Here is a 20,346-nt window from a genome sequence, read left to right on the forward strand (position 1 = left end):
CTGGGTCCTTAGGCTTCACAGGCAAGCGCTTAACCACTAAGCCATCTCTCCAGCCCCAGACAAGCTATTTTAAACCATGTGTGTGTTAGTGGGGATTGGACCCCACTAGACACAGTATTTTTTTTTTCCCAAACTCTTCCATTTCAGTGGGTTGAATCCAAATGCAAACCCTTCATACGTAGAGGGTTGATGGTATCTTGTTGCTTTGGTGAGCTGACATCATAGGAGAGAACAAAGGAAAAAAATATAGAAATTGGAGTGCCATCGAAGGAGCCCGGTCATTAAGGCTGGGCCATCCTTAATGTCTCCTGGAACCTCAGTTTCCACATTTGTGCCTGGAGATGACAAGTTCCTGCAGGGCTGGGCAGAGCCACAGCCACACTGGCGAGCCTCCTCTGGCACAGCAGGGCCACCTGGGTGGGAGGCTGTCACGGGACCCTTCGGAGCATGGCTGGTGGGGTGGGTCCTGTGATGACCGAGGTCCCTTTTCTCACTTTGTACTAGTTACATTCGCTGCTACTACTGGGCTGTGAAGACCCTCATCACCATCGGGGGCCTGCCTGACCCCCAGACGCTCTTTGAAATTGTCTTCCAGCTGCTGAACTATTTCACCGGTGTCTTCGCTTTCTCTGTGATGATCGGACAGGTAGCTGGGGTGACCATCTGTCTTGGGGCCCCTCCCACTGCTGCTGGAAACCTCCTTTTCTGTGCCAAGGCTCAGTCTCAAAGGCCAGGAAAGACTCTACCCTGGCTGAGTCAGGATCGTGCCACGTGGGTAAAAGGAAGGTGTCTAGGTCCCATTACTTATTGAGGTCAATCTGTTTGAGTCCCTCTGGGGAGCACAGGAAAGACTTGGGCTGTGCCCTGTGAGAGCCCCAAGAGTTCCTGGTGTATGGGGGGGTGTAACTTTTATTGTAGGCAGTGCACTAGATGACAGGGGTCCTCAAAGGAAACTTGGAAGGGCTCTACACTGAGCTAGGAGTCTCAAGAGAGTCTTCTTTGGATAAAGTGGCCACGCCCCCAAATGAACCTGGCCTCCAAAGGTTCCCCCCCCCCCCCCCCCGCATGGTAGTCAGAGACCCAAGACCTGCAGAGGGTCAGCAGCTTCATGCCTCGCTCCCCACATCCACGCTGAAAGCAAGACTCTTTCCCACCAGCGAGTCTTGTGTGTGTGAACATCTGTCTTCCTTGCTCCCGACATCTCCACCCCCCGCGCCCCTGGTCTGTGTAAGCTGGCACATTCCAAACCTGTGTCCTCCCCAGTCCTGGCTCAGAGCTTCTTAACCTCCACTAACTGCCCTCTTGCTCCAGATGAGAGACGTGGTGGGGGCCGCCACAGCCGGGCAGACCTACTACCGCGGCTGCATGGACAGCACCGTGAAGTACATGAACTTCTACCGGATCCCCAGCTCTGTGCAGAACCGTGTCAAGACCTGGTATGAGTACACCTGGCACTCGCAAGGCATGCTGGGTAAGACCGGCCACGTCCCCAGCCCACCCTGGTCACCCTGTGCCTGGACTTCCAGGTTCATCCTTCGTCCTCTCTGACCCTGAGGTCCCAAGTGCCGGCACCTCTCTTGGGTGAGGGTCCAGCATTGCTGTGAGAGGAGCCTCATGAGGCCTGTGAAGGAGCCCTAAGCTGGGCTCTTCTGAGACCTTTAAGACTTGAGGGTCTCGTCCTCTGACCAGCGACATTCCCCTCGCTCCCCCCCCCCCACCCTTGAGACCCAGAACAATCCAAGATGAAAGAACTGTTTAAATTAGGGCAGCAGCTGGGTGGGTTGTCACAGAGGCATGTTTCATAGAGGAAGTGACATTATGCTGGGTTCGAGGAATGGGTGGGAGTTTAACAAGCGCAGGAGGGGAGGGCGTTCCTGGTAGAAAGACCAGTGTTGGGAAAGGCCCAGGGCACTTGGGCTCTGGAGCCACCATGGGTGGCAGGGGAGCCATCTGGGCTGAGCCAGTGCAGAGCCGCAGTGTGGAGGTGTGCCCGTGTGTGAGGGGCCAGGCCTGGCCTTCAGCCCCTGCGGGGTCTCCTTCACAGACGAGTCAGAGCTGATGGTGCAGCTTCCCGACAAGATGCGGCTGGACCTGGCCATCGATGTCAACTATGACATCGTCAGCAAAGTGGCACTCTTTCAGGTACCGCCCCCCCCCAATGTGAAGCCAAGCGCCAGTCTTCCTGTAAGCAGGCGCCTGCTTGATGCCCCTCTCTGTGTCCTCCGCCCCTCCCAGGGCTGTGACCGGCAGATGATCTTCGACATGCTGAAGAGGCTTCGCTCTGTTGTCTACCTGCCCAATGACTACGTGTGCAAGAAGGTGAGCTCCGGCGGGGAGGGGACAGCGGCACCAGGGCTAGAGGAGCCGTGAGAGGAAGGGGAGAGGAACAGCCGCAGTGTGGGACATAGATCACCTGATCCCTGGTCTCTAGGTCTCTTCCTCCTATGCCTGTTTCCCACGAGTCAGATTGGATTAGGGTCACTCCAGTAGTGCCTCATCTTAATTGAATTACACCTGCGGCCAGTTGAAGTCACATTCAGAGGTTCTGGAGATTAGCATTTCAGCAGATGAACTGGTGTTCCCCAGCAGTTTAACCCATAGCAACCAGGCTGTCTGGATTCAAATCCAAGCCCCGCCTCATCCTCCCTTCCTGGGCATGAAAGTGCCTTGGGCCTGCTTATCTTGTGATCAGTGTTATTCACACAATGGGCCACATGGTGGTGCAGGATTAGAGAAGTCTTGGGCAGAGGGACTCAGGCCTTCTCTGTTCCAGGGGGAAATCGGCCGTGAGATGTACATCATCCAGGCCGGGCAGGTGCAGGTGCTGGGTGGCCCGGATGGAAAGGCCGTGCTGGTGACGCTCAAGGCTGGATCTGTGTTTGGAGAGATAAGGTCAGGAGGGACTGGGGTCAAAGGCTGGGGGCAGGATCTGGGGAGTCCTTAGGGGGTATGGTGCTGATCCCTGCCAGTATGTGCAGGGTGGGTGCCGCCGGTGGGCTCCACGCGGGGGTGGGGGTGGAGAATGGAGAGTTGAAGGTGACCAAGACCAAAGTCACAGGGCATGGTGGCACACACCTGTAGTCCCAGCCACCAGGGATTCTGAGGTGGGAGGATCAGTTGAGCCCCGAAATAAGCCTGGACAAAACAGTGACACTTTATTTCAAAAAATGAACAAAGTTGCCGAGTGTGGTGGCGCACACCTTTAATCCCAGCACTCGGGAGGCAGAGGTAGGAGGATCCCTGTGAGTTCAAGATCACCCTGAGACTACATAGTGAGTTCCAGGTCAGCCTGGGCAAGAGAGAAACACTACCTTGAAAAATAATTGTCTAACTATATGTTGCTGGGTGTGGTAGAGCATACCTTTAATCCCAGCACTCGGGAGTCAGAGGTAGGAGGATCGCCAATACTTGGAGGACACCCTGAGACTACATAACAAGGGTGTCACCATCTCACCTCTCTTCCTTTGCCATTCCAGCTTGCTGGCTGTTGGGGGTGGGAACCGGCGCACAGCCAACGTGGTGGCCCATGGGTTCACCAACCTCTTCATTCTGGACAAGAAAGATTTGAATGAGATTTTGGTACATTATCCTGAATCTCAGAAGTTGCTCCGGAAGAAGGCCAGGTACATAGTATTTTCTTTTTTCAGTTAAAAAAAGTCTTAGGGGGAAAAAAAAGTCTTAGAATCAGCAGTTTTACATAGCTGCAGTACATTTGGAATGAATTTAATATTCATATTCAAATACGTATTCAGATTCTGTAATCCATAGTCAAATGCTGCTAATTGTCTTGCAGCTTTGCTGTCCTTCTTTCCCTTCCTGGAGCCAGTCTAAGGTCACGCACTGCGTTAGGCTCCCTGTCGCCTGTCCCCTCTGAGCCAGCAGATTCTATTTGTCAGCGTCTATCTCTAAGGCTTTCCAGATGCTTGCAGTGGACAGGCCAGCCAAGTCGTAGAATGCCCCTCAGTTTGGGTTTGTCTGGTGTTTTCTGATGATTACCTTCTGGCAGTACATTTGGGACAGGAGTAGAGCAAGTGGCAGGGCACATGGTCCTAGTTTCTGCCACTACGGTGAGTTCGCCTCAATCACATGGACAAGGTTTTGGCACTACATTATCCTCGGTGATAATAAAGGGAGTGTCTTTGGGACTGTGTAATAGATGTCTTTGCTCCCACTGAGCTTCCGTCTGCCCCTCAGCTCCTTGTGCCCTGAGTGATCGCTGTGCTGGCTGTAGACTGTCATCAGTCAACTTCATCCCTCCCCTGCGCCTGCAGCCTGCTCTCTACTGCGCGCTCTCCAGAGCCTGCCCTTCTCTCCCGTGTTTCTTCATTGACCTGTTTACATGAGCACGGATTGCATTTGTTCACTAACGTCCTATTGCAAGTGCTATTTTGAGGCTCTAGTTGCTTCTGTTGGCCAGTGGGCACCTCTTCAAGATACTCTTGTTGCCTTCGGTGATGTCCCCATCAGACATAGTTCAGCATGTCCTTGCTTTGGTGGGGAGCAGTCAGGTACAGCAACCTGGCTGACCTTGGGATTGTCCCACCATATCCCTGGAAATGGTAGTTTGTTCAAGGAGCCAGAATTCCTTTTTTTTTTTTTTAAACAAAAGAAAACTTTATTTATTTATTTATTTGAGAGAGAGAGAGAGAGAATAGGCATCCCAGGACTTTCAGCCACTGCAAATAAACTACAGACACATGTGCCACCTTGTGCATCTGGCTTACGTGGGTCTTGGGGAATTGAACCTGGGTCCTTTGGCTTTGCAGGGAAATGCCTTGACCTCTAAGCCATCTCTCCAGGCCCCAACATTCTTTTTTTATTTGAGAGTGACAGAGAGAGAGAGGCAGATAGATAGAGAGAGAATGGGCACACCAGGGCCTCCAGCCATTGCAAACAAACTCCAGATGCATGTGCCAGCTTGTGCATCTGGTTTATGTGAGTCCTGGGGAATCAAGCCTCAAACCTGGGTCCTTAGGCTTCGCAGACAAGCACTTAACTGCTAGGCCATCTCAGCCCCCCACGGTTCTTTTTAATGGGAACTATTTGTTTCTTTTTGGGAGGAAGGGTATAGGAACCCAAGGCCTTGCCTATGCTAGGGATGTACTGTACCACTGAGTTACAGCCCAAGCCCAGCATTTTTTTTTTAAAGAAAAAAAAAAAAAACAAGATCTAGATGAGCTGTGGTGTCTCATGTAGTCTCATCATCTGGGTGGCAGAAGCAGGAGAATTGCAGATTGGTCTACATAGCAAGTTCCAAGCTAGCTTACTGTGTAGCTATAGATAGATGTGTACCAAAATATGATCCCTAGGAGAACTCATTGCTACAGAGGTGAGACTAGTTCTCCTCAGTGATTACAGCTAAGAAACATGTCCACATACACACCTGTGTACATAAATATGAATATATCCACATGCATGTCTGTGTTGATATTTCTGTTGATAATGATGAATTATCTATGAAACAGTTTCAATCTAACACCAGGGTTCATTCTAATCTCCCTTTCCATACTTCTAAATCCCTTTCCCAACACTCAGAAGCTTGTCTGCCCTTATGCTTATTTGTTTGTTCAGTTCTATGGTAGAAACTCGGTGGGTTCATTTACTGGATTTACATTCTGCTTCAGGGGTCCACCCACCCTGGTCTTTGTTGATGCTGAGACAGGAGCTTGCTCTGCAGCTCGGGCTACCCCTGAGCTTTTGAACTTCCTGTCTCAGCTTCCTGAGCACTGTGATCCCAAATTCTCAGAAAAGTGTCACAGGACCCCTCACACTGAACTCCATCTTCACTGCCACCTGCCCCCAGAGGTGATCAACGTAAGGGAAGCATAAGAAAAAAGCAAGAGAGAAGAAGGGACCTGACCTCTACAGACAGACTGTTTATCGAGAGGAACAGTGAGGGGCTCAGCAGCCTTTCCGTGGGATGAAGGCTAAAGCACTGAGCCAGGCTGGGGTTTAAACTTATAAGGAGGATCCTAAGAAACAGACTGTACCAGGTGCAGTAGATCAGGAACTTGGAGCTATTTGTGCCCTTGTTCACAATAGTCTTCTTCAGCCAGTATTGTCTAAGGGAGGGTGCTCAGATGGTCTCTGGTCCTTCAAGGCCATCTGAGCTCAGGGAGTCAGGCTGAACCCCTCTGATGTTTCTTTTGGGGCCTTCTAGCCTTAGAGATAGTTATTAACTCTTTAGTTCTCTCTGATTTTCAGGGAAAGCTATTAACCCTTCAATTAGCCTCTTTAGTTTGTTTTTCTCTTCTCCTTCCTTTTCCTTTTTTAATTTCTGTGCTAGGGATTGAAGCCATGACCTTATGCATGTTGGACAAGTGTTCTACCTCTAAGTGAAACTCTCTTCTCCCCTTTATTTATTTATTTTTCCTTTTTATTTTGAGACAGCATCTAGCTAAGTTGATTAGGCTGTTCTTGAACTTGCTCCATAATGTTACTCTGAGTTGTCAAGAAGCTTCATTCAGAGCAAAGCTATAGTAAAGGTTTGAACATTGCTAAAGGGGCAAAGAGTATGCAAGGGCTCCAGGAAGTGTCTTTTCAGAGCATTTTTTTCTTTTATCTTTTTTTTCTTAATTCTATGTATTTATATGAGAGAGAGAAAAAGTCAGAGAGAGTGTGTGCGAGAGAGGATGGGCATACCAGGGCCTCCAGCTGCTGCAAAGAACTCCAGACACATGTGCCATCTTGTACATCTGCCTTATGTGGGTTCTGGGGAATCGAACCTGGGTCCTTTGGCTTTGTAGGCAAGTGCCTTAACCCCTAAGCTATCTCTCCAGCCCATTCAGAGCATTTTTAGGGGAGGATGGACCAGTTGTTAGGTGTGCAGTTTGGGTAGTACTCTGGTTGGAGTCACAGATTCAGGTTATGTAATGTTTTCTCTACTGCTAGTGTTTTTGCCCATGATGCAGTGGATTTCAGTCATAATGTAAACCCAGTTATGCACATGATAAAAAATTCACTTTGAGGACACAGTTTGTCTTACTGCAATTGTACCCCAAACCAGTCCAAGCTGGATGCGCCCTGATATACCAATCTAAGAACATGTTTGAATAGGAACTGATCATGAAGAGTGGTCACTAAGGGGAGGAGAAAACTAGTTGATCATGAGAAGCAGGGGTGGGGTGGAGCGGGAGATCCCAGATTCCAAACAGGTATCTAGGAGAAGGGCATGTTGACTGCTCAAGACAAACGGCTTCCTGGGTGGCTAACTATATTCCCTATGCTTGCCTACCTCAGTAATACAGGTGGGCCCTGATCTTGTGCTACACCCAAACTCACAGATTCCTGCTTTTTCCATTCTGTGTTTACTTTTGCAGAAATAGGTAGGCCCATCACTAAATTTTTTTTTTACTTTTTCTTTGCTATGTGTTTTTTTTTTAAACATACTGTAGATTCATTTTTATTTTTGCACTTTGCTTTATCCTATGATGAGAAATAACTGGAGTCTTCCTCCACCAGGCACAAACCCATGCCTGATCCTCCCCACAGCGGCTGAGTGCCCCATAAGGGGCCGGCACTGGGAACCCGGCCAGTAGTTTGTCGTCATGAATGGCGCTGCTGTATTTATGCATGAGCATCTGTATTTTGTATTGTGGGGGAATAGGTTATTGTATTGTAAATTTTTATTTCTTTATTTGAGAGAGTAGAAGAGAATGTACAATGCATGAGCCATTCTGTGCATCTGTTCTTTGTTTTGTGTTTCAAGGCAGGGTCTTACTGTAGCCCAGGCTGACCTGGAACTCACAGCAATCCTTCTACCCCGGCTCTTGAGTACTGGCATTAAAGGCATGTGTCACCATGCCCAGCTTGTATCTGGTTTTATGTGGTTCTGGGTAATTGAACCTGGGTTAGCAGACTTTGTAAGCAAGTGCTTTTAACTGCTGAGCAACTCCCCAGTCCTAGGTTATTTTATTTTTAGAAAAGCAGTTTTTGATTTCAAGTCCTGAGGCTTAAAACCTTAAGCTTAAGGGTTTAAACCTAGCAAATGGGAAAATACGACATGGCAGAAGCATGCAATAGACTTGGGAGGGTGGTGGGGCTCCGATCTCTTCCCTGTGAAGTACTGGTTATGTGACTTAACTTTTCTGGCCTCAGTTTTCACATCTGTTAAAAAAAATGTAAGTATCCTTACTTTGCCTTTTGTGAAGACTACTAAGTGAGACAATGTATAAGAATGTCTCTAGACGGGCATGATGGTGCACACCTTTAATCCTAATACTCGGGAGGCAGAGGTAGGAGGATCATTGAGAGTTCGAGGCCACCCTGAGGCTACATAGTGAATTCCAGGTCAGCCTGAGCTAGAGTGAGACCCTACCTGGAAAAACCAACAACAACAAAAAATGCCTCCAGCTGGAACCACCAAATCATAATAGCCCGTGTTCATTTTTTAATTTTTATTTATTTATTTGAGAGCTACAGAGAGAGAGGGAGGGAGAGAGAGAGAGCGAGCGCTAGCATGCCAGGGCCTCCAGCCACTGCAAACAAAATCCAGATGCATGTGCCACCTTGTGCATCTATCTTATGTGGGTCCTGGAGAATTGAACCTCAAACTGGGGTCCTTAGGCTTCATAGGCAAGCAAGCGCTTAACCACTAAGCCATCTCCTCAACCCCACGTGTTCCTTTTTTGTTTGTTTGTTTTTAAAGACGGTCTCCTATAGCCCAGGTTGTCCATGAACTTACTATGTAGCTGAAGCCATCCTTGAACTCCTGATCCTCTGGCTTCCACCTGAATGTATGTCACACCACCATGCTTGGCTGAGACCCTAGGTGGACTGTCCTGTGTATTGATGTTTATTTGAGCTCAGTGTGTAATGTAGGCCCAACTACAGAGGCTCTAAAAGTGACCACACTTTTAGAAATGGCCTGGAGGGGGAGCCTTTAGACAAAGGTACAAAAGGGGGAGATCAAGGAGCCAGAGAATCAGCTCCTGAGGCTCAGGGTGGCATGGCTTTGGAGAAGGAGGGGGAGGAGGAGAGTGAGCCCACTGCCCACTGACAGAGAAGCAGAGGGGATCCATGGGTTGCAATGGATCAGTCAGAAGGTTAGGAGGCTCAAGCCAGGTGGGAAGTGAGGGAGAGAGAGATACAGAAAGAGAAAGAGAAAGGGAAGGTGAACAGAATACTGAAACAGAGAGATAGAGAGAGAGACAAAGAAAAGTGTACCTGTGTCCACATCAGAAGAAAGAGAGCAAAACGAATTATGCCAGGGCTTTTTTGCCCATGCCCTGAGGGCATGATGGACTGGCTCATGGGAGGGGACTTGTGGGGGTGTGGGCCAGTGCCCTAGGAAGGAGACAGGTGGTTGAATTCCCCATGGAGTGAGGAGGCCCTTTGAAGGAAACCCTCAGTTTGGGCCAGTTGGGAGGGAGAGGGAGCTCTGAGACTACCATAGGGCTCACAGGCTCTGTGGTCTCTCACAGATGGGCGGAGTGCCCACAAATTAAGTTCTATTCCAGAGAGGTGGTTCCTGCTGATGTCCAACCAGGTGATACTCTGCCTTCTTATTTCAAAGCACCTGAGGTGACCAGCTCAAGAGAAGGGTTTATTAGGCTCATAGTTTCAAAGGTTCTTGTCCATGGTTGCTAGGCCTACTAGCTCTTGACCTGCAGTGAGTTGGAACATCCTGGGAGCCTGTGATGAGGCGAAGCTGCTCAGCCTCCAAGGTCTGGGGCAGAAGGAGGGAGGGAGGGAGGAAAGGAGAAGACAGAGAGAGATAGGGAGTGAGAGAGAGAAATAGGGTGGGCTGGAACCTCAATATCTGCTTCAAGGTCATACCAGGCCCCACCTCCTGAAGGCTCCTCCACCTCCCTGAAGTGCCATAGGCTAGTGACCCAGCCCTCAACCCTGTAGCCTTTGGGAGACATTTAAGATCTATTCTAAGCCAGGTGTCTTTTGTGACCTATTTAGTGTCACATGTGTGTTTTCAATGGTGTTTTTGCTGTTTCCAACAGTTCCCAAGCATGGTGCCAAGTGCTGCCTCACCTCCCTAACCACGGGAGACTGCATGTGTGCCAAGCTCCAGCATTACATGCTAGTTAATGGCTGTGCAGCCATTGTTACAAATCAGCTATATTCGAAGTGTTGTGAAACATATGCACGCAGGGGCAAGACCATAAAAAGTCCTTTTTCTTTTTTTATATTTTATTTTTATTCATTTATTATTTGACAGAGAAAGAGGGGGAGAGAGAGAGACTGAGAATGGGCACGCCAGGGCCTCCAGCCACTGCAAATGAACTCCAGATGCATGCGCCCCCTTGTGCATCTGGCTAACGTGGGTCCTGGGGATTCGAACCAGGGTCCTTTGACTTTGCAGGCAAGTGCCTTAACCACTAAGCCATCCCACAGCCCCCCAAAAGGCCTTGTTTTTTTTTTTTTTTTTTGGTTTTCCAAGGTAGGGTCTCACTCTAGCTCAGGCTGACCTGGAATTAGCTCTGTATTCTCAGGGTGGCCTCAAACTCATGGCAATCCTCCTACCTCTGCCTCCTGAGTGCTGGGATTAAAGGCATGCACCACCATGCCCGGCTTCCAAAAGTCCATGTTCTTTATGACTAAAGACAAATCCAGAGCCTTACAGGGCGAAGGATGCTAGGCCCCTAGCCCCGTTTCCCCTGGAGCAGTGTTTCTGTATTTGCTAGTCAGGGCTTGCAGGGACCTTACATGACTTGATTACTGTTTACTCATGCAGCAAGAAGAAGGTTCTGGAAAGCCAGACTCACTGCTGTCACTCCCTCCTCTGGGTGGGTTAAGTAGAGGTTGGTGAATCCACTGGGTCAGCCCCCCTTCAGGGCCCTATTTCTGGTGATGCCTCCACATCTTGGGGGTGCTAATGGTAGAGTGCTGCACCAGGCAGCCAGAAGAAGAGGAGGGGCTGCTGGCCCCCAGCACCAAGGGTTTGGTAATGGGAGGGCCCTGACCCATTACAGTGGCTGTTCTCGAATCAGGTGACCTGCCAGGAGAGGTGGGGGTCATGTGTGAGTGAACTCAGCCAGTCAAAGGAGAGAGACCGTCAGAACGACTGGGCGTCTGAGTCCGTGAGGGTCACTGTGGGATTCTGTTCAAGACCCCTCAATTTACAGATGGGGATTGAAGCCCCCGAGAAGCAAGGTGCTCAACTCTCAGGCGCACCCTCTTCCAGGGCTGATGGCTGGGTCGGAATCACTCCCTTCTTGTGTGCGTGTCCAGACGCCGGTTTAGTGTTTCAAAGTAGCAGCCATTCCCTAGATAGCTCCTTTGTGTCATTTTAGCACCACTCTGAGCCTTCCTGCCAACTGCCGTGCCATGAATTATGGACTCAAATAGCGCAGGTGACAGTTGCTGGCTGGCTCCTGGGGGCCTCTGATGAATGATCGCGCCTGCATCTCCTGGGGGTGCCAGTGAGAAATGCAAATCTCCAGCGATTAATATCACCACATGCCATTTAAACCCATCGCCTCTGATTAAACACGCTGCCAGTAGCAGCCTCGTTTCTAAACAAACAAGTTACGCTGGCACCCTGATGAATGAATTTGCCAATTAGTAGTCTCGGCCGGCTAGATTGCAGGCAAAATTCATTTGTTCTTGAGCCAGACCACTCATCACATATTCATAGCATGAAAAATTCCTTGTTGGAGGAAGAGGCTCTGTCTGATCGAAAATTCTACCCTTGTTCAGAGAAACAGGAGCTACAGGGCTTCAATCCGGGTTGTGGTTTTGCCTCTGTGTCTTCCTGGCAACCTCAAGCAGGTCACTCCTGGCCCTCACTCCGAGCCTCAGTTTACCCAGCTTTCGGGAGCATAACAGTCCTAGCCTTTTCCGTGTCATGGAAATATTATCAGCGTCCAACAAGGTAGTGACTGTGAGGTGCCTGTAATGATTATGATCTGGGGTGGTGGGGTCACAGGTATAGGTTTGGACCCCAGGTCTACCATTTCTGTGTGGCTTAGGGAAAGTTCCTTATTCCCTCTGGATTTCCATATTCCCATTTGGAGAGAAGGCTGAGTAGTAAGGCCTACTTGTGAGGACCCCTTGAGACTTAAATGAGAATGTATACATTTAGTACCTTAACACCACATGCATGTTGCCTTGGTGTCTATGATTTAGAAGTCTGGGGCTGCCTTAGCTGGACCCCATACAAGACTGGTAACAAGGTGTTAGCAGGAATGGGTTCTCATCTTGAATTCGGATTCCAGTGGCTCTAGATCAGGGATCCTCAGGTCCCAGCTGGTTGTTAGCCAGTGGCTATTCCAGGCTCTGGCCACGTGGCCTTCGTTAGCAAGTCTGGTGGCTCCATTAAAGCCAGCAAGGGAGCGTCTCACCACAAGACATCCAGAAATGGCCCTTCTCCCTGGTTGTGTCCTATTGGTTAAGAGCAAGTAATGTGTGCCTTTATCTTCAGGGGGGAAGGAGGTGGGGATCACTTCAAGGCCTGATCATCAGCAAGGAGGACTATGGGGAGGGGGTGCCTGTGAAGGACCTGGCATGGCATAGGTCTGTCACATGCGGGACACTGGTGATGGTCACAGTGGGATATGATAAAGATGCAGAAAAGGGAGGAAACTCTCCGAGTCTGTTTTCATCTGGACATTGCATTTCTGATTCTGTCTGCTAATGTGTCTATATCCAACTGTTTTCTGATCCTATGAGAAGCACCTGGGGTGGGGGAGTGTCTCAGTGGCAGAGCACTTCCCTAGCAGGCAGGAAGACCCAACACTGCGAAACAAAGCCCAGTGAAAGAAAGAAATCCCTGAAGCCGGGAATAAGCCAGGTCTGTAGGGTCAGTGGCATTGGTGCTGGTACTGGCTTGGCTATGGTGAGCACCCCATGGCAGGTGGCATCATGGTGGGGGCACATGAGAAAGGTACGGGGAAGGGAGGGGAAAGAAAAGGGGAGAAGATATCATATGGCAAGACAGGAAGCCAGAGAGAGTGGAGAGGACCACATGCACACGTGCACACGCATGTGCACACGTGGAGGTCAGAGTACGACCTCAAAGTGCCCGTCCTCTCCTTCCACCTTGTTTGAGACGAGCTCTCTCTTGGTTGCTGCTGCAAATGGCAGACCAGCTGGCCAGTGAGCTTTTGGGTTCTCCTGCCTGAGTGTCCTCCCATTGCTGTCAGCACTTTGGGATTCTAGATGTATGTGGTACTGAATTCTGATAATTATGTGGGTCCTGGATTATTTGAGCTCTGGTTATCAGGCATGCATGGCAAGCACTTTTAACCCCTGATCCATCTCCCCAGCCCCAGCCAGACTCTTTTACAACAACCCCTCCCACAAGAACTCACCAGGGTCCCAGAGAAAACAACTTCATTCCTTCAATGTTTAATGACTTCCCAACAGAATCCACCTCTGAAGGATTCCAGGATGCTCCCCTCCCAACACTACGCTGAAGGCCAGATTCCCAATCCATAGCCTTTTGGAGATATACTCAAACCACATCCAAACCATAGCCGTGTCCTTCAGCTTGTCCTAACTGTGATCTCAGGCAAGCTCATCAGCCTGTCTGAGGCTCAGTGTTCTTATCCCTAGGTCACCACTTTATTACAGTGACTCTAATCATCCAATAAGATCTGTGCATGCAGCACTGGGCTTAGCCTGGAGCAAATCTTCCCTAAAGTCATGAGCCACCAGAGGCAGCTCCGACCCCAGGGTCTTGCTCCCTCCCCGGCAGGTGACTGCCCTGTAAATGGGTGCTGCTCTCTTTCAGGCGAATGCTGAGAAGTAACAACAAGCCCAAGGAGGAGAAGAGCGTGCTCATCCTCCCCCCACGTGCGGGCACCCCCAAGCTCTTTAATGCTGCTCTTGCTGCAACAGGGAAGTTGGGTGCCAGGGGAGCCAAAGGCGGCAAGCTGGCCCACCTCCGAGCCCGCCTCAAGGAACTGGCTGCACTGGAGGCAGCTGCCAAACAGCAGCAGTTGCTGGAACAGGTAATGGAGTGGGGACCCAGCCGTGGCAGGTTTGTGCAGACAGCAGGTCATACTTTCAGACTTTTTGTTACCTTCTTCTGTTTTAGTGTGTGTGTGTGTGTGTGTGTGTGTGTGTGTGCGTGTGTGTGTGTGTGTACACGCAAATGCACGTAAGCATGTAGAGGTCAGAGGACAACCTTGGGTATCCTTCCTCTCATGTACCATTCACTTAAAAATTTTTTAAAGTTTTTTTTTTTAATTTTTAATTTAATTTTAACAAACTCCAGTCACATGCACCACCTTGTGGATCTGGCTTACATGGGTACTGGGGAATTGAAGCTGGGTCCTTTAGCTTTTCCGGAAAGCACCTTAACCACTAAGCTATTCTCCAGCCTTAGTTTTTATTTTACTTTTATTTATTAGAGAGAGAAAGGAGGAGGAAGATAGAGAGGCAAAGAGAAAATGGGCATGCCAGGGCCTCCAGCTACTGCAAACAAATTTCAGATGCTTGAGCCACCTTGTACATCTGGCTTACATGGATACTGGGGAGTGGAACCTGGGTCCTTAGGCTTTGCACACAAGTGCCTTAACTGCTAAGTCATATCTCCAGCCTCCATTCACTTTTTTGAGACAGGGTATCTCATTGGCCTGGAGCTTGCCAAGTAGGTCTCCCTGTGTCCACCTCCCCAGTACTGGTATTACAGGTGTTTGTCTCAACACTGGACATTTTATGTGAATTCTGGGGACCAAACTTAGGTCCTTGTGCTTGCAAGGCAAGAACTTTACCCACTGAGCTACCTGTAGCCCCTGCCCCTCTTTTATATCAGGAAGTAACCATTTTGTTGCAAATATAAGAGACAAGTCTAAATTAGATTGAGAAGTTAAGCATTGTGGACTACACTCATCATTCCAGAACTCAGGAGGCAGAGACAGGAAGATGGCTTCAAATTCAAAACTAGCCTGGGCTACATAGTGAGTTCCAGACCAGCTTGTACTACAATGTAAATCTGTGTCTTTAAAAGGATGTGTGTGTGGTGGGGGGGAGGGATGGAGAGATGGCTTAAGGGTTACAGCACTTGTCTGTGAAGCATAAGGATCCAGGTTCGATTCCCCAATACCCACACAAACCAGATGCACAAGGTGGCACATGTGTCTGGAATTCATTTGCAGTGGCTAGAGGTCCTGGCACACCCATTCTATCTCTCTGTCTGTGCCTCTTTCTCTCATAAATAAATAAAATTTAAAACTGGATGGGGGACTAGGGAGATAACATCCTGGTTAAAAGTACTTCCTTGCAAACCTGTTGGCCTGGGTTTGATTCCCCACTACCTACGTAAAGCCAGATGTACAAAATGGCCCATGCATCTGGAGTTTATCTGAAGAGGCAAAAATTTCTGACATACCCATTCTCTTTCTCTCTCTGTGTGTGTCTCATGAGGAATGCAGTTCAGATCCCCAGCACCCACCTACAATCCCAGTGTGTGTGGGAGGCAGAGGCATAGAATCCCCAGGGGAAGTTGATTAGCAAAACTAGCTGAATAGGCAACTCTGCACTCAAGTGAGAGACCCTACCTTAGTAAAATATTAAGGGAGAGGTGGAGGAAGACACCCACTGCTTCCCCACATACCCTCACTAGCACACCACACACACATACAAACAGAAATATTAAAAAAATAAAATAAAGGAGCTGGGTGTGGTGATGTACGCCTTTAAGCCCATCACTCAGGAGGCAGAGGGAGAAGGATCACTGTGAGTTCAGGGTCACCCTGAGACTCCATAGTGAATTCCAGGTCAGCCTGGGCTACTTCAAATGAGGCCTACTTCAAAAAAAAAAAAAAAAAACCACAAATAAATACATAGAGAATAAGAAATTGGGTTGGGAAAATTGCAAGATGGGAGAACAGATGTTTCCAGAATTAACAAGCTCAATAAGATTGGGTCCCAAGTCCCACAGGGCTGGCGATATAGCTCAGTGGTGTGGTGCTTCCTAGCACATCAAAGCCCTGGGACTTCCTTTCCCCTTCTGTCATCGCCGCTTCCTTGGATGATGACCCATCGCTAGGCAGACCTTCAAAAGCACAGCCACCCCACAGATTCAAGCAAAAGTCCTCAGGACTCAGCATGATCGGACACAACTGAGTCGCATGCCACTTTCTGAACCATTCAGTATGTCCAGGACAACAGGGTGTTTGCACAGGTCTGAGTCCCAGACTTTCCCACTGCAGGATCAGGAGTGGGGGTGTCAAGGCTCCCTGGGAGAAGTCCTGGTGCTGACAGAAGTGAAGGAGGGAGTGTGAGCCCTGAGCATCCCTCCCCCGGGTGACAGTGATGGTCTCCTATTGAATACTATGTCTGTGACAATTTAAAAGACTTGAAAGGAAAAATCCCGCAGCCAGGCATGGCACCAACTGCCCCACTCCCGTAAACCTGAAGGGAATATTAAAATTAGTTCTGGGACTTTTTTTTCTGTGACTAAAGCCAAGAAGGGCAATTAGAATAATTGCACTACTTATGTGTCTGCTCATCACTGTCATTTAGAAAGGCTGCTGGGGCCAGGGGGTGCTGGGGGAGACGGGCACTCGCAGGAAGCTTGCTGCAGAAGTAGATAGCAAGTTGCAGGGGCGAGTTAAACTAGATGGCGCAAATGTCTGGAGTTCAACTGCGGTGACTGAGGCCCTGGCGCACCAATTCTCTTTCTCTCACTCTCTCTGTAAAATAAATTTTAAAAAAGAAGCCCAATGAACTTGACCTCAGCCCAAGTTACTACATAAGTTGGGGGACCCATCTGGAGCTCATTCAACCTCAGGTGTCTGGTGAATGACATCAAAGCCACTTAGGATTCTAGGACATTGTCAGAGTTTGTTTTGCTCACCAGCTATCGATGTCAAGGTTGAACCTGCAACTTGGGGTCTCTTGTGCTGGCTTCTGTGCTGCCCGGGTAGACTTAAACCCAAGGCTCTCTTAGAACATGCAAGGCTTTAGCTGAGATGCGTTTGTTGCTCCTGTCAGAGATGTGAAGTAAACCTGCATGACACAAGGCATTTCCCCAGCATCTTAGAATAATCAGCGTGGAATGGCAAATGCAAGGAGCTTTTCACTGCAAGTGCAGAGGTAGGGGTCCAAGTCCCAGCTGCATCACCTGCTAGCTCCGTGACCTTGGGGAAGGTCCCCGTGCTCTCTGAGACGAGCCCAATGGCTCATGGTGGCCAAGGGGCTGTAAAGATAAAGCCAGGATGCCTTTTGTAAAAGCGTGCTGAACATGACAAGGTGCTCTCCCAGCCTTCCTGCTCATCGTGCCGCTTATAGATGCTTCCAGATTCCCACTCGAGCCTCCTCCCGAGCAGGGCATGTCAGACTTTAGGGTGGGAGGGCGAGGTGGGACAGGGCCACCAAACCGTGAAGAAACGTGGGAACAAGGAACGGCAGGTCCCCAGAGCTGCCTGGGGTTCTGGGAGCATGTTGTCCACTCTTCATCCTCTTTTATTTTTTTCCTATTTTTATTTGATTATTTATTTACTTATTGATTTTTCAAGGTAGGGTCTCACTCTAGCCCAGGCTGACCTGGAATTCACTATGTAGTCTCAGCGTGGCCTCAAACTCACAGCAATCCTCCTACCTCTGCCTCCCAAGTGCTGGCATTAAAGGCGTGCACCGTCACAACTGGCCCCCTATTTTTTCCTTTTTTAAATTATTTTTTATTGACAACTTCCATAACTGTAAACAATATCCCATGGTATTCATTCTCTGCTTTGAGTACCTGTGATGTGAGTAAACTTCAAGACTCTCTGTTCCTTACAAGCATGCCAGCTGCTGTTCCTTGGGTCTTGGGGAGCTAAGGACCTCTCTGACTTCATCCCCTGGGGCTGTTCCCTCTCTGGTTTCCCTTTCTTTAAATGTATTTTTTAAATTTTTGTTCATCTTTATTTATTTGAGAGCAACAGACAGAGAAAGACGGAGGGAGAGAGAGAGAGGGAGGGAGGGGGAGGGAGAATATGGGCGCGCCAGGGCCTCCAGCCACTGCAAACGAACTCCAGATGCGTGCACCCCCTTGTGCATCTGGCTAATGTGGGTCCTGAGGAATGGAGCCTTGAACTAGGGTCCTTAGGCTTCACAGGCAAGTGCTTAACCGCTAAGCCATCTCTCCAGCCCTCTTTAAATATTTTACATGTTATATTTATTCATTTATTTGAGAGAAAGAATGGGTGCACCAAGGCCTCTAACCACTGCAAATGAACTCCAGACACATGCACCACCACGTGCATCTGGCTTATGTGGGCACTGGGGAATCAAACCTAGGTCCCTAGGCTTTGTGGACAAATGCCTTACTCACTAAGCCATTTCTGTAGCACTCCAGTTTCCCTTTCTGCAAAGCTGGGGTGAGAGAGAGTTCCAGGTATCCTCAAAGGCTTGTTTTTCCCCAATTCCTCTCTGATACACAGATCTTGCCCAACACCTATGGGAGCAAGCACAGGCTAGAGGCTGCAGGTGCCACCAAGTTCCTAAACACAGGGTCAGCTCAGCTCATGGCATCTCACCCCATTCTTTCTATGCAGACTTGAACCACTAGAACTTTCCAAAAAGCACATGTGTTTCTTCCCTCATCATCTTTACCTTGTATGCTTAAGAAGTTTTTATTGTTGTTTTGTTTTTTATTTGTTTGGTTTTTTTTTTTTGGCTTTTCAAAGTATGGTCTCACTCTAGCCCAGGCTGACCTGGAATTCACTCTGTAGTCTCAGGGTGGCCTCGAACTCACAGCAATCCTCCTACCTCTGCCTCCCGAGTGCTGGGATTAAAGGTGTGTGCCACTATACCCGGCCTAGAGGTTTTCTTACTTGCTCCAGGACTGTCCATCCCTGGTAATGGAGTGGGTATCAAGATGGCTCAGTCTTTGAGAGTCCTGGGTGACTGCCCCTTTATTAAATCAGTGATGCCTCTGCATTTGAACCCAAACTTCACACAGGCTTCCTGTCCTTAATAAAGTCTAAAATATTCCTAAGAGTGAGGTATGGTAGCTCATACTTGTAATTCCAGTTCTGAGGTAGAAAGCTCTTAAGTGTGAGGCCAACTGGTCTCCTAAAAATTTCAAGGTCAGGCCAGGCATGGTGGCGCACACCTTTTATCCCAGCACTCGGGAGGCAGAGGTAGGAGATCGCCATGAGTTGGAGGCCACCCTGAGACTACAGAGTGAATTCCAGGTCAGCCTGGGCTAGAGTGAGACCCTACCTCGAAAAAAAAAAACAAAAATTCAAAGTCAGCCTGGGCTACATAGGGAAAGCCTGTACTAATTAACTAACTAATGAAATAAATGGGCTGGGAGATGGCTCAGCAGTTGAATATACTTGCTAGGAAAGCCTTCTGGCCCTGGTTCAATTCCCCAGTGTCCACGTAAAACCATAGGCACAAAATGACACATGCATCTGGAGTTCATCTGCAGTGGAGAGAGACTCTTCCATGCCAATACTCTCCTCCCCTCCTCTGTTCTCTTCTCTTTTCTCTCTTTTGCAAATAAATTTTTACAAAATAAATTAAGAGACCCCCAATAGCTTCTACCAAATCGAGCTGGGCCTTTTCATCCTCAACCTCCCCTTAATGCGTTTTGTTTCTTCTAATGAACCTTGACCCATCTGGTTTCACCTCCACCTTGTGATGTCCACTTAGGGAGATCCAGAGGGTGGCCACAAGGAGGTCTCCCACTATCCTTTGAGTAATTCTCACTGCACCCTTTCATTCTGGCTTGTAGGCCAAGAGTTCACAGGAAGCCTCTGGAGAGGGAGAGGCAGTCCCAGTGCCTACTGTGGACCAGCCAGCTCCCAGGGAGCCCCAGGAACCCCAAGAACCCCAGGGACCACCAGCCCCAAGTTCTCCACCTCCAGCTTCTTCAGGGAAGCCAGAGGGAAGCAGAGAGGAGGCGGCTGGACCTTCAGAGCCCTCCGTGCAGATCAGGGTGAGCCCAGGCCTTGATCCAGATGAGCAGACACTGTCCGTGGAGATGCCAGAGAAGAAGGAGGAAGAAGCATAAGGAACTGCCAGCCCCTGTCTGCCTGCTCCCACCAGAACCAAGATTCCTCCTTGTCTGTCAAGTTAGCAGCCATGCTTCCTGCTTCTAGAACACCTTACAGACTTGGTGTGGAAACCAAGGTCCTAAGTTCAGGAGAGCCCTGCCTCTCCCAGATGACTGTTATTTCTAAGAACAACAGCACTTCCCTCTTCGAAATTTTATAGAAGGACTTGGATACCATGGGAAACTCTGCAGGAGAAGGGTTGGCGGTAGGCAGGAATCCATCTCCCTGTTTAAATGATGGGGATGCATTGGGAGTGACAGTGTGCACCTATAAACCCAGCTATTGGGAGGCTGAGGCAGGGAGTTTTGAGGATATGTGAATGATGTATAACAAGATTACCTCAAGCAAAAGTTTGTGTCAGCATTTCCAGATCCCATATAATGAGCACGTTCATGTA

The 20,346-nt window shown here is 49.1% G+C and overlaps 1 protein-coding gene across 1 annotated transcript in view; it reads left to right on the forward strand.

The window, feature by feature from the left end:
* Positions 1-19,949, forward strand: part of Cngb1 (cyclic nucleotide gated channel subunit beta 1) — a 76,864-nt gene extending 56,915 nt beyond the window's left edge. The window contains exons 29-36 of the mRNA XM_045143079.1: positions 505-646; positions 1,312-1,471; positions 2,045-2,142; positions 2,236-2,319; positions 2,774-2,892; positions 3,477-3,623; positions 13,688-13,907; positions 19,628-19,949. Of these exons, the coding sequence (XP_044999014.1) occupies positions 505-646; positions 1,312-1,471; positions 2,045-2,142; positions 2,236-2,319; positions 2,774-2,892; positions 3,477-3,623; positions 13,688-13,907; positions 19,628-19,906 (1,249 nt within the window). The 3' untranslated portion in view covers positions 19,907-19,949. The remainder of the gene's footprint in view (positions 1-504; positions 647-1,311; positions 1,472-2,044; positions 2,143-2,235; positions 2,320-2,773; positions 2,893-3,476; positions 3,624-13,687; positions 13,908-19,627) is intronic.
* Positions 19,950-20,346: the final 397 nt, after the last annotated feature.

The sequence above is a fragment of the Jaculus jaculus genome, chromosome 1 (assembly GCF_020740685.1).
Source record: "Jaculus jaculus isolate mJacJac1 chromosome 1, mJacJac1.mat.Y.cur, whole genome shotgun sequence".
Taxonomy (NCBI): Eukaryota; Metazoa; Chordata; class Mammalia; order Rodentia; family Dipodidae; genus Jaculus; species Jaculus jaculus.